This window comes from Telopea speciosissima, chromosome 3, assembly GCF_018873765.1.
Source record: "Telopea speciosissima isolate NSW1024214 ecotype Mountain lineage chromosome 3, Tspe_v1, whole genome shotgun sequence".
Classification (NCBI taxonomy): Eukaryota; Viridiplantae; Streptophyta; class Magnoliopsida; order Proteales; family Proteaceae; genus Telopea; species Telopea speciosissima.
The window spans coordinates 28,614,543-28,627,416 of NC_057918.1; the positions used below are offsets into that span (position 1 = coordinate 28,614,543).

The 12,874-nt window shown below is 39.6% G+C and overlaps 3 protein-coding genes across 4 annotated transcripts; 2 read left to right on the top strand and 1 right to left on the bottom strand.

Annotated features, from left to right (window-relative positions):
• Positions 1–726: 726 nt before the first annotated feature.
• Positions 727–4,334, top strand: LOC122656635 (40S ribosomal protein S3-3-like). Its single transcript, XM_043851242.1, has 6 exons — positions 727–866; positions 960–1,107; positions 1,218–1,389; positions 3,477–3,531; positions 3,621–3,752; positions 4,116–4,334. The coding sequence occupies exons 1-6, from the start codon at positions 837–839 to the stop codon at positions 4,287–4,289; spliced, it is 711 nt and encodes a 236-aa protein (XP_043707177.1). The 5' UTR covers positions 727–836; the 3' UTR covers positions 4,290–4,334.
• A 2,805-nt stretch (positions 4,335–7,139) lies between these two features.
• On the top strand, positions 7,140–10,194 carry LOC122655635 (replication protein A 70 kDa DNA-binding subunit A). 2 transcript variants are annotated; one of them, XR_006331991.1, is made up of 3 exons: positions 7,140–7,834; positions 8,016–9,687; positions 9,734–10,194. XR_006331991.1 is itself a non-coding variant. In XM_043849886.1 (2 exons), the coding sequence occupies exons 1-2, from the start codon at positions 7,575–7,577 to the stop codon at positions 9,622–9,624; spliced, it is 1,869 nt and encodes a 622-aa protein (XP_043705821.1). In that variant the 5' UTR covers positions 7,140–7,574; the 3' UTR covers positions 9,625–10,194. The 2 variants fall into 2 exon arrangements, 1 of the variants encoding a protein (XP_043705821.1); XM_043849886.1 differs by having other exon boundaries at positions 8,016–10,194.
• Positions 9,964–10,561, bottom strand: LOC122655636. The gene has a single exon (XM_043849887.1). The coding sequence runs from the start codon at positions 10,477–10,479 to the stop codon at positions 10,102–10,104; it is 378 nt and encodes a 125-aa protein (XP_043705822.1). The 5' UTR covers positions 10,480–10,561; the 3' UTR covers positions 9,964–10,101.
• Between the last annotated feature and the right edge of the window lie 2,313 nt (positions 10,562–12,874).

Consider the following 12,874-nt stretch of genomic DNA (forward strand, 5'->3'; position numbering starts at 1 on the left):
GTGCATGTCACCAACAGTGCTTTCCTTGTCAGGGAGTCAGCCACACTATTTTCCTCCTTTAGAACATGTGAAAACTTGTTGAAATACTCCAATATTTGTTATTCTATTTTACTTCTTGTTTGTTTTCATATATTCCAAGGAGGTAAATAGTATAGTTGACTTCTTAGCGAGGAAGGCGCTGTTGGTAATATGCACAACAGTCTAGCCAAATTCTGATCAATGGATCCAAGAGTTATGTTCAACTCCATCCATGTGTAATTCATGTTGATCTTTATAAAGTTTCTCATGTTAGTACCAAAAAATATATATATATCGACCCGGTCTACGATAAAATGAAAATATTTGATTGATACCTTTGCACATTCCATCATTGGCCCTCACATTGGTGCGGGGGCCATACAACCAGGCAGCGTTCACCCTAAAAAGGGTCCGATACATGCACGCTGGCATGAATAATGTAGTAATAATAATACAGGGTAATGGGATATTGTGACGTTGTTCATATTTAAGTGAATTGTACATTTACGTAAGTCTAGGAGACGTATTATATAATCAGGTAATTTTTAATTTATCATTACTCATGTGAAAATTCGAGTTAGGGTTTATGAGAAACCAAACTAATATGCTTAATCTCGACCGTCGAAAGCAAGAGCACAAATTCTTGATCGTACGATCAGGTTTTCGACATCCAAGATCCAACCCTTCTTAAAGGTAATATAGCAGTATCCAGCCTCCCAGGAAATCGTAAGATTTAGGGTTGCAGAGAAACCCAGCCAACCCAGTTGAGAAGCACTCTTGAATCCGTTGTTGCTTCATTTGTGCACGATTCCGCAAACATGGCGACTCAGATGAGTAAAAAGCGAAAGGTCATTTTTTGTTCGAATCTCTATTCTGTTTCTGCTTGGTCACCTTATGTTTAAGTTTCTCTTTTATATACTGATTTTCATTTTTGGTTGTAGTTCGTTGCTGATGGAGTTTTCTTCGCGGAGCTCAACGAGGTTCTTACCAGAGAGCTCGCCGAGGATGGCTACTCAGGGGTTGAGGTTAGGGTTACTCCTATGCGCACGGAAATCATCATCAGGGCCACTCGTACCCAGAACGTTCTCGGTAAATGCCTGATTGCCTAGGTTTTCCAATGATACTCCTTTTCTTAGATCCATTGTCTCTGATTTTTGATCTCTTGATTTGGTAATTAGTGTTTCAACTGATGTTTTTAGGTGAGAAGGGCAGAAGAATCAGGGAACTCACGTCGGTTGTTCAGAAACGATTTAAGTTCCCGGAGAACAGTGTGGAACTTTATGCTGAAAAAGTTAATAACAGAGGTCTTTGTGCCATTGCTCAGGCCGAGTCTCTCCGCTACAAGCTTCTGGGTGGTCTCGCCGTTAGAAGGTATATTGGTACTCTTTCTCAGTCTCTAGAGCTGCAGTAGATTTACGGTACTTCCCCTGATAAGCTGATGCACACTGTGATGGTTTCCGTGTCCAGTTATCGATGTTGGCATTTTCCCTAATTTGCTCGTTGGTTTGGTTGGTTGTATCTAATTCATACTGTTTTTCTTTTTCATGGATAGGGTAGTTTCTTCTAGCTATTATTGTCATCTTTACAGCGAGTAGGTTTCTCATGCCAACCTCGTGTCTGATGGTGACTATATTGAGTAGTCCTTACATGGTATGAAAGCAAAGGAACAAATCATATTGTTCTCTTTATATAATCATGGAAGGGATATTCTCTTAACTACATAGACCTAGGCTGGAGTTAGTTTCCCTTAGGCAGCAAGACAGTCTCTCATTGTTGGATGGATCTAATTTTACTGTGGTTGAAACAGGCAGTGAAAAAGCAATTTTGGTATTTTACTAGGAAACAAAAGGGGCTTAAATTGTGTTGTAATATGTGACTGCATGCTTCTCTGAGTCCCATCACTTGGTAGTTGTAGTCCAACTTCCTGGAGCATTATTGGTAAAAATTTGGACGGATATCCAGTTTGTTGTCAAATCTATTTGCCCTCTGCCATCTGAAAGGAATAAAAATTTTTCATGAGTTTTCCACCTTGAATGTGCTTTTTGTTTTCTTTTTTTTTTTTTCCTATTAATTTTATTTGTTTCTTGTCATCGATAAAGCAAATTGGTTGTTTATTTTACCAATTTTGTGTCGGAAGATGACTAAACCAACGTACTTCTCCAAACAATTATCCTCATGAAATGACCTTGGTTTTCATGCTGTTACTTTAGGGAGGGTACATGCTAAAGAATTATTAAGTTTTTTTCAAATCCTGTTATGTATTTGTCAGTCATCTTTAAAGCAAATGGGTTTATTTGTGTACCAAATTTGCGTCGGAAGATGACTATATTGAACATGCTTCTCTTAGCTGTTTTCTTGATTAATGGTGCTTATTACATTTTCATATAAGCTCAGGGATAGCAACATGTCTGACTTCTCTCAAAAATTACATTTCTTCGAGCAAACACTAGCTCACAATGGAACTTATTGCTGTAGATCCAAGTTCATAAAAGCAATGAACTCTTCTGCATGTATCCCTTGCCTTTGTTTACGTCCTAGTTATTTAGGCTTTGTTAGATATTCTAGAATTGGTTACGACTTAGTTTGGACTGGAGTACTGAATCATCTGAATGAAAATAATTTGGGACCAAAGCGGCCAGACTTAGTTTGGACTGGAGTACTGTTATTTATTTGTCACTCATCTTTAAAGCAAATGGGTTTATTTGTGTACCAAATTTGTGTCGGAAGATGACTATATTGAACATGCTTCCCTTAGTTGTTTTCTTGATTAATGGTGCTTGATACATTTTCATATAAGCTCAGGGATAGCAACATGTCTGACTTCTCTCAAAAATTACATTTCTTCGAGCAAACACTAGTCCACAATGGAACTTATTGCTGTAGATCCAAGTTCATAAAAGTAATGAACTCTTCTGCATGTATCCCTTGCCTTTATTTACGTCCTAGTTATTTAGGCTTTGTTAGATATTCTAGAATTGGTTACAACTTAGTTTGGACTGGAGTACTGAATCATCTGAATGAAAATAATTTGGGACCAAAACTGGTTGCATTATAGTATATTTCATGTTGGGACCTTATTTATCATTATTTTGTTCAAATCTGATTGCTTTATTTATGGTATTTTGCTTTTCTGCACTCTTTTACCCTAACAGGTAGTTATGTGAATATAAAGTGTGATTTATGTAGTTTATGAATGTTCAGCAGCATTGCATTAGGACCACCTTTTTGTTTAGGTGCGTGTTGATATTTGGTGACTGCCCATATTTTCTTGGATAGTCGTCTCCTCTCCCAAGCGCTCTCTTGACCCTTCCCCCCCTCTCCATATTTTTTTTTATGGTCTTCTCTTCTTTCTTTTCTTAATTCTTACTACTGTCTGCTTCTATTAGATTTATCTTGTGCTCAGATAGGAGTAGGTTCTGTTGGATGTTAGCTATGTTAATAGTCTCTTTCTGTCACAGGGCCTGCTATGGTGTCCTACGATTTATAATGGAAAGTGGAGCGAAGGGCTGTGAGGTTTGTTTTGGAAAACCCCTCCCCCATACCTTTTTTGTATGATATAATGTTTAGCCATTTGGGTTGGGCTTATTTGTGAATATTCACAGGTGATTGTTAGTGGAAAGCTTAGAGCTCAGCGTGCCAAGTCCATGAAGTTTAAGGATGGATACATGATATCCTCTGGTCAGCCTGTCAATGAATATATTGATTCAGCCGTGAGGCATGTTCTTCTCAGACAGGTTGGTTTCCTAGCTTTGCTGTCCTTTACATATGTTTGTTTGCTTATTGTATTAAGAATCTTTTTCTAGCATGCCTCCCCACTCCCTTTCATTGTTACTAGTACTGTTGTAATTGATCTTTAGAAAATTTTCATTAGTATTCCCCATATTCTTAATAAAGAATTAGGAAGCAATAGAATTGTATGATTTGCTTCTTTCAGAAATGTCTGGAGGACAGGACAGTCCTTAATCTGTAGGACTGTCTTCTTCTCTTAAAATTGAAAGCACCCGTCATTGTTCTGGAATTGCTCTCTTAATCTCTTTCTTTGTATCCTTAAGAGTTTCTTAACTGATTTTCTGTTCTCGTAATATTCGTTGCTATAGGGTGTTTTGGGTATCAAGGTGAAGATAATGCTGGACTGGGATCCCAAGGGCAAGCAGGGTCCCACAACGCCATTGCCTGATCTGGTCACTATCCACCCCCCAAAGGAAGAGGAGGAATATGGGAGGCCAGCAATGCTTGTTGCTGCACCTGAGATGGAAATTGCTGTGGCTTAAGATCCATTGTAGCTGTTGGTGTAATATCGTTATTAGAGTATATAGAGGATTTTGGCTGATCTGATGATTTTTTGTTTATTTTTTTAAGATAGAAGCTGACAGTTTGATGTTGGAATAAAGAGGACAACCATTATAGTCTGCTATTTATCTGCTGTTAACTCAGTTTTTTTCCCAGTGTACAATGGTTGTCATATATATGTGGTTGCCACTAGTGAAAGCAGAGATGTCGATGTGGTCGAGGATCTTTATCGCCCCCAGTACTCGGGGTGCTGCTGTGCTCATCGTGCGGTGCAGGGGCACCCATTTGTGCTTGGTGGGGTTCACTGTGCACACATGGGTGCTGCTGCGTCGATGTGCAGTACTGGGGGCGAAAATTTTCCTGTGGTCGACGGCGTCAATGACATTCTCAAGCATGACAGAGAGAGATTGGAGTGGGCGAGAACGAAGTGGTGTTAGGGTACAAAGCCCGAGTTGATGGAACGTGTTAAATTAAGTACCTGGTCCAATTTAGTGGCCATACATTGAATTTTTATCTACTGCTGTAACTGGAGCGTGGCTGTGTGCATCGTGCGGTGCAGCAGTGGCAGAGTGGCTGTTACAGCAGCGGAAGGCACATAATGGGAGTAATTGGACCTGGACCCTGATTTGATGTGTTCTATTACCATAGGGGAGTGCATGCGGAATCTTTCTCCACATTGCAAAATTCTCTTCTGAGTATTATCACCAATATCCACAAGCATGAAGTGATATTTGCAGCACAGGATACATTCAGAGTACTAGACTATAATTGTGTGGGGAACACTTTTGCGGGATCAAGAAAGATGTGTCTCGGCTAACTCGAGCTAAACAGTCTCTATTTAAGTTTGAGGTATTTTGCAACATTGCTTATAAATTTTTTGCAGCCAGGTGCTGGCACTTTAGAAACTGACTCAACATCCGAAGCAATTGCAATCTGAGAAGTGCACTGGATTTAAAGTTGCAACCTGTAGGGCAGTAGTGATGCCATAGAAATTTTGTATCTACAGGAGTAGCAGGATCTCTAGTCGTAGCCATGAATAATTGTTGATATTTAACAGAAATATCAAATCCTGCTTTTGCATGGTATGACATATTCATAGCTAGGACTTCACTTAATATTCAAGCAGGCAAAGATAAATGAAATTTTTAGTGTTATGTGCATCCATCCTGAGTATTGAACACATGATCGGTGGCAATTCAATTTTAAGCTTTCAACATGAAGATCCTAACGTGCTCATTCACAAGTGTCAAGTCGCACACACAAGCACAAAATCAACTTAACTTGGCCTCTCTTCTTAAGAGAGGAAATTGGAGCAAGTTTTTGGGTACTTGGGTTGTTCATGCGTGCCCTGTGTCTGAACTCTGAACTTTCCATATTGTTGGGCCATCAAACCTATAGAAAGAAATAAAGGAGTCATGGTTAGTTGACATCTACAGTATTTTCGGGGAGTTTTACTGGTCGGAGAGCTCCCTGATTCAAGCACTTGACTAGCTTTGTTTTTCCGGTAAGAACTTGACCAGCTTAAATTGCTCAGAAACGACTAATAGGTTTTAAAAGTCATCAGTGGATGTCAATGAGCTCGAACCGTTGGATGTTCGATTTACTAGGTGTCGACATCTCCACCTAGGACTGTCGCACTGCACACTTTTAGGAATTGGAGAGAATAATTTTCCCTATAGAAAAGAAGACGCAAGGTTCATCCATGGGCATGGGAAGTCTTGCCGTCGTTAATGCCCTTTAAAGTTTAGGGCAGGAGGAAGAATCACCTCTATAGAGTAGCATATGTATGGGATTCAAAATCAGAAAACGGTCCTAAGCAAATACCTAGAAACCAGTCAATTGTACAACAAAACTTGGAGCTTTTCAAAATACCCATGGTTCTATTCAGAATGTTGTTTAAGGACTTAAAGTTAAAATGATCAACTAAGAGATCGCTGTCTGGTCGTGTAGCACCTGCACCAACATGAGGCCTATGAGAATGCAAGTACGGGCATCAATATAGATGCGATTTTTGTTTTGGGGTGGGGTAGGGTGGTATTTTCGCATGCTCCTGTGTTTGGGCGCTCCCTTTATGCAAAAGTTTAAAATATCTTTAGCACTTCAATCCAAGAGACTCATGCAATCATCAAAGAAGAGAATTTTACTTTACTGTGGGTGACAATTTTAAGTACTGAATAATTTGAAGAATAGGCCATATGTAAACCTCTCAATACTCACGGGAAAGAAACACCCACGATCTTGACAATCATAATTATTCTTCCCATTCGATGGAAGGTCGATGATATCCTTCCCTTCAGTCCCTTTTAATGGTCATGGAGAAGGAATACCTCGTTCATGAGTCCAGATCAAGTTCTCATATTAAAACCATTCTCGTCCACCCTTAAGCACACAGATGAAATGAATAGCTTCCATCCACCCCAGATGCATATTTATGCATTCATCAATTAATTTTTTGCCCACAAGTCAACTAGCGAAACTTTGTTTTTTTTTACAAATATTTTGACAATAATACTTATTTATTGTTGCAACCGTTAGTACTTTTTTTTTGGGTAGAAAAAAACCATTAATACTTTAAAGCTGCCCATACCATAAGGTGATAAGGGTGAACTCAACATCAAACCGACGGCTTGATTTTACCCCCCCAAAAAAAAAAAAAAAAAAAAAACCGACGGCTTGATACCAAAGGCATATACAGAAATTAATGGGTAAAATATGTAATTTCGTTTTCCCCTGTGCGGTGTGTTCGGTCAAACCGTCAAAGTTCAAGCGAAACAGGTGACGACCAGAAGGCAGATTGGCTTTGCCTGAATGAAGCGGCCTTCCTCTTCATTACGCGCCAATAAAAGATCTCAGGAGCTCAGAGTTCAAACCCTAATAAGCTCTTGGTCGCGGTTTCAAGTATTCGCTTCTCCTGCAACTTCTTCTGTCGAGAATTTATTCTGACAGTATTGTATGCGATCTTCTTCTCCGTTGATTCTCCTTGCATTCATTACTTCTTTCAATTTCATTTCTAACTTGGTACCCTCAAAATCTATCAGATTTCGTGTTTCATTCTTCTGATCTTCTCAACCAATCTCCATCATCTGGAGTTTACAATTCTCTAGTTCGTTCCTGTCAAGACCATCTGTGGTTTTCAATTCTTGAAATTTTAGCTCCTAATTTTAGATTTTACCCTCTGCTAGGGTTTTGAAGTCTCCTTAAATCCACTTTTGAATTCGTTTGCTACAGCAGATCTCTGAACGCCAGGAGTTTTACGTTTGCTAATAATGCCTGTACATCTCACGCCTAACGCAATCGCGGCTGTCAATGCTGGCGATGTGAACTCAAAGCCCCTTGTCCAGGTCTTGGACATCAATCTTATAGGCAATTCAAAGGATCGTTATCGATTTCTCCTCTCCGACTCTGTTTCCACTCAACATGCTATGCTGGCAACTCAGCTGAACGATCGGGTGAAGAACGGGAGTGTGAAGAAGGGGTCCGTTGTGCAATTGATTGAGTATATCTGCAGCACTATCCAAAACCGGAAGTAAGTATTCAATCTGTATTGCTAGATTGCATTTTTCCTTCGCAATTCTCGCAGTTGGTGATTGCAAGTCGTGAAATTTGATCGAATTCCTTGTAGTTCTATGCATCATACATTTGAACTCATTTATCATCTGGTTTCATGCCCGTGAAATGAATTAAAATGGGGAATTTTTGTAATACAGGATTATTGTCGTACTGAATATGGAAACTATAATCCCGGATTGTGAGATTATTGGGAAACCAAAACTGTTGTCAGAATCTATCTCTACATTTTCGAAAACTGTGCACGAGAAGGAATCTGAGCACCGTGAATCCAAATCCAATAATAGTTCTACTCCAAGTTCCAGCAGTAATATGCAGAACTTTGGTCCGACTGTTCAGCCTCCTTACAAACCTCCTCCAAACTATAGAAATCATGGGCCAATTATGAAGAATGTGGCTCCAGCACGAACAATCCCAATTGCTGCTTTGAATCCTTATCAGGGGCGGTGGGCAATTAAGGCTAGAGTTACTGCAAAAGGAGATGTTCGCCGTTACAACAATGCTAGGGGAGATGGGAAGGTGTTTTCCTTTGACCTCCTTGACTCTGATGGAGGAGAAATAAGAGTGACTTGTTTCAATGCTGTTGCCGACCGCTTCTTCAGTTCTGTTGAGGTTGGTAAAGTCTACTTGATATCGAAGGGAAGCTTAAAACCTGCTCAGAAGAATTTCAATCATCTTAAGAATGAATGGGAAATATTCTTGGAGGCAACCTCGACTGTGGAACTCTGTGTAGATGAAGATGACTCCATACCAAAACAACAGTTCTCTTTCAAAGCTATTAATGAAATTGAGAATTTGGAAAACAATTCCATAATAGATGTGATTGGGATAGTAGTATCCATTAATCCTGTAGTCCCTATTCTGAGGAAGAATGGTTTGGAAACTCAGAGAAGGAATATGAACCTAAAGGATGCATCTGGCTGTAGCGTTGAACTAACCCTCTGGGGTGAGTTCTGCAACAAAGAAGGTCGGGAGCTGCAAGAATTGCTCGATTCTGGTCTTTTTCCTGTCTTAGCTGTTAAGGCTGTTAAGGTGAATGATTTCAGTGGGAAATCAGTTGGGACGATCTCTGCAACTCAGCTCTTTATAAATCCAGACTTCCCTGAGACTCGTAGGTTGCAAGAGTGGTTTGATAGAGGAGGAAAGAATGCTGCTTCTCAGTCCATCTCTAGAGACATTATGACAGGTGCTTCAAGAAATATGATCCGTAAAGCAGTAAGTCAGATAAAAGGTGAAGGTCTTGGAAGATCAGATAAACCAGATTGGATCACGGTGAAGGCAACTATAACATTCCTCAAGACAGATACTTTCTGCTACACTGCTTGCCCTTTGATGATTGGAGACAGACAGTGTAACAAGAAAGTGATAAGGTCGGGAAACACGAGATGGCAATGTGAGAGGTGCAACCAAGAGTTTGAAGAGTGTGAGTACAGATACCTTCTTCAAGCTCAAGTGCAAGATCATACAGGATTAACTTGGGTGACAGCTTTTCAGGAATCAGGGGAAGAGATCTTGGGTTGTTCAGCAAAGGAGTTATATTTGTTGAAATATGAAGAGCAAGATGATGAAAAATTCGGAGAAATTATCCGCAATAGCCTCTTTAAACAGTATCTTTTCAGGCTTAAGATCAAAGAAGAAATGTATGGGGAGGAGCAACAAGTGAAGATCACAGTGGTTAAGGCAGAGAAATTGAACTACTCTTCGGAGAGTACATATCTACTTGATTTGATTTCAAAGATTACAGTATAAGAAAGGTCAAACTTATTAGTTTGACATTATTTTCAATTGCCTGTTGGATTGAAGCAACCATGAGATTACAAACTTGGCTTCACTTTAAAGAGCTGGCAAATATTGGATCAACTGAGTGTCCATGATGTAGGTGCCATTAGCTGTAACAACAGAACAAGACCATTCACCCACTTTGATTATTTCGGAGGAGAAGCCATTGCATTGGAATTTTGGCTCTCCTAATCCTTTCTGAAATAAACTTGTCTTTTGACACATGTAGGTGTCAGACACAAACTGTATCATGAGGATCCAAAAATCAACTCAGTGAGCACCAAAGGTTCAAAACCCATTCATTTTAAATAAAAATAGAGTTCAATAGTTACAGATTACTGACGTGAACAGAACATGAACATACAGAGAATTACTGAAAAACATAAAAGACAAAAGAAATAAACAGAACATCTTTGGAAATCATAGTTTGTCCCTCTTCCCGAGCTATCAAGTTCTCTTGACAGGGTCGAAGTTTGCAACTCCAATGACAGCCGCAAAGATGGCACCAAGCACCACTCCTCCGGCCACAATGCTAAGCAAGAAGTTCTTAAGGGAAGGAGATAAATCAGAACCAGCTGCTTCAGCCACCTCCGGAATCACCATAGAAGCTGTCAAGGCAGCGGCTGTCAATCCCGTGACAGCCTTCTCCTTCAGCGATGCTTGAACTTGAAGCTTTGGATAGGCTCTTGATGATGTCCCGGTTATCGCCTTTGATGGCTTCCTCACTGGCAAAGGCTTGAAGAAGGCGTCAGAGCTTGGTGATTGCCTCTTGTGGCTCGCGGAAGTTAATGGCAATGCCATTGAAACAGCGGAAGTTGATGCCATTTCGGTTTCCCTTCCTCTCTTCTTCTCTGTTGCTCAAACGAGGAAGCCGTGAATTCCACTGATGTTTTCTAAAGATCTGTGAGCGTTTTGAGAGGAAAGGGATGAAGATAATGGGTTGGGATCTTAACGGCCAAGTCATCTCCATCTTCTTCCACGTGGCTGCTTCTCCACGTCGTTTTGGAAGATAAGGTTATCCTATTTAGTTCAAGATGAAGATTTTAAAACGTAACCTCATTGGTTTCTCTGAGTTTGGTGCTCCAGAGTCCGGACCGTGGAGTGGGCCCCAAAGCTCATAATCCTTGCTACAAAAATTCCGGTTGAATCCAAAACTCATGGTTGGACTCAGTTTCTCTCCACCCATGGTGAAGAGAGAATCTCTCTTCCATCGTATTTGACCTTGATTAGATTGAAGAAAGTATTTTAGTTTTTCAGATCATGAACAATAGACGGTGGGAGTTATTGATGAAACCTAGAGTCCAATTATAGCATCACAGTAGAAAATTTAATCCTTCTTCGGTCATTGACATGGTGACATGAGGTATACTAGAGGTCCGTATGAATGTGGTCCCATCATACGGTGAGCATGGTTCATAATCTTGATATCAGCGGATCAATGTCTCAGATTGGATTGGTATCGTCCAGAATCAGGACAAATATGATGCATTTGCTCCTGTTTTTTTGGTAAAAAAGTATTTTTAACCTTTTTACTCTTAATTGATACCTATCCAGTCCGGTTAAATACGATATATTTACCCCTGTTTTTTTCTTTAAATTTTTTTTTTTTTTTTTATACCTTTTTACCCATGACTGAAACTGATCCAATCCTGCCAATATGGGTGATCATAGAGATAGCATTCCTATACTTTCAGGTGCAATTAGCACATAGACATTGTGCACTGTATCGGATGGTTGTCGTTTTGTGGAGTTAAAAAAAATTAGGGAAGTAGTACCAACAACTGCTTAGCTCAGTTGGTGAGTCGTGGTGCGCTTCATGCCCATGCTCACCAAGAGGTCTCGAGTTCGAGTCTCTTGACTGGTATCTTATCCCCTCCCCGGTTCGATCCCCCCCCCTTTCTATCAACTATATATGTAAAAGCTCCCAATTAACCAAAAAATTAGGGAAGTTGAAAAATTAATAAAAAATAAAATAAAATTGACGTCTACTCGGAGTTACATAGCAACGTTTGGAATTTGGACCCCTCAATGTGGGACCAATCAGTTGCTCTTCACCCATGTTGAAGAGAGAGTCTTTTCATCTATCCCCATTTGACCCTTTGATTAGATTGAAGAAAGTATTTCAGTATTTCAGATCATGAAAAATAGGTGGAGGGAGTTATTGATAAACCTAGAGTCCAATTATAGCATCACAATAGAAAATGTAATCCTTCCTATGTTTCAAGAGAGATTAACAGCAGCGGTTGACTCTTTTGCTAGGAAGGCCTTATCTCTAACGTGTGAGACAGTGTGGCCATCTTCCACTCCGTGGATTTCAGATCTTTGTAATTCTGATTTCACGTGCAAAACACGTTCTAATAAATAAGCTTAGTTTCTACACAAAAATCAGGCCAAATATGACGCATTAGCTCTTGTTTTTTTCCGTAAAAAAGCATTTTTAACCTTTTTACCCTTGACTGAGACCTATCCAATCTGGCAAAATATGATGTATTTACCTCTGTTTTTTTCTTTTAAAAAAAATATTTTTTTCCTTTTTACCCATGGCTGAGACCGATCTAATCCGACCAATATCGGCCGATCTGATCCGATATTACGAACCGTAACAGTGGGTGATCATAGTGATAGCATTCCTATACGTTCAGATGCAATTAGCATGTCTATTGCTCAATGTATCGGATGGTTGTAGTTTTGTGGAGTTAAAAAAAATGGCTTCTACTAGGAGTTAGTCATGGTTACAATTAAACAACAATCATAGCCCTGAATCTGAAACTATCACATGACAAAGTTCGGAATTTGGACCCCTTGATGTGGGACCAATCAAATGGAAGAAAGCAAGGGGGATTGATAGGTCCTAAGGTCCTCCATTCAGATATCAAATTTTAGTTCAAATGAAACTTATTGTAGAGGGTGCATGAGATTAAAGTCGGGGTGCATGGACATACGTTATGTTAATTATATGTATCATGAGGTATATCGAGTTATAACTCGATAATTCACTAGGATTTTCCAAAAAAATAAAAAAATCTATCTTTGTAAAATAATTTGAGCCATGATTTAAATTTACCATATCATTCTTTTACATCGCCACAAAAACATGGTAGACTTAGGCAGTGTTTGGTATGCATTCCAAGTCGATTTTGCAATCTCGGATGATAAAAATAGTTGTTTTTATTATCCGAGAATACGAATTCAACCTAGAATGTATTCTAAGAATGCACAC

Bases quoted from the DNA above. Each gene is read 5' to 3' on its own strand.
- LOC122655635 (XM_043849886.1), top strand. From the start codon at position 7,575: ATGCCTGTACATCTCACGCCTAACGCAATCGCGGCTGTCAATGCTGGC. The intron at 7,835-8,015 runs GTAAGTATTCAA...TTTGTAATACAG, and splicing joins AGCACTATCCAAAACCGGAA to GATTATTGTCGTACTGAATA.
- LOC122656635 (XM_043851242.1), top strand. From the start codon at position 837: ATGGCGACTCAGATGAGTAAAAAGCGAAAG. The intron at 867-959 runs GTCATTTTTTGT...TTTTGGTTGTAG, and splicing joins AGATGAGTAAAAAGCGAAAG to TTCGTTGCTGATGGAGTTTT. The intron at 3,532-3,620 runs GTTTGTTTTGGA...GAATATTCACAG, and splicing joins GTGGAGCGAAGGGCTGTGAG to GTGATTGTTAGTGGAAAGCT.
- LOC122655636 (XM_043849887.1), bottom strand. From the start codon at position 10,479: ATGGCATCAACTTCCGCTGTTTCAATGGCATTGCCATTAACTTCCGCG.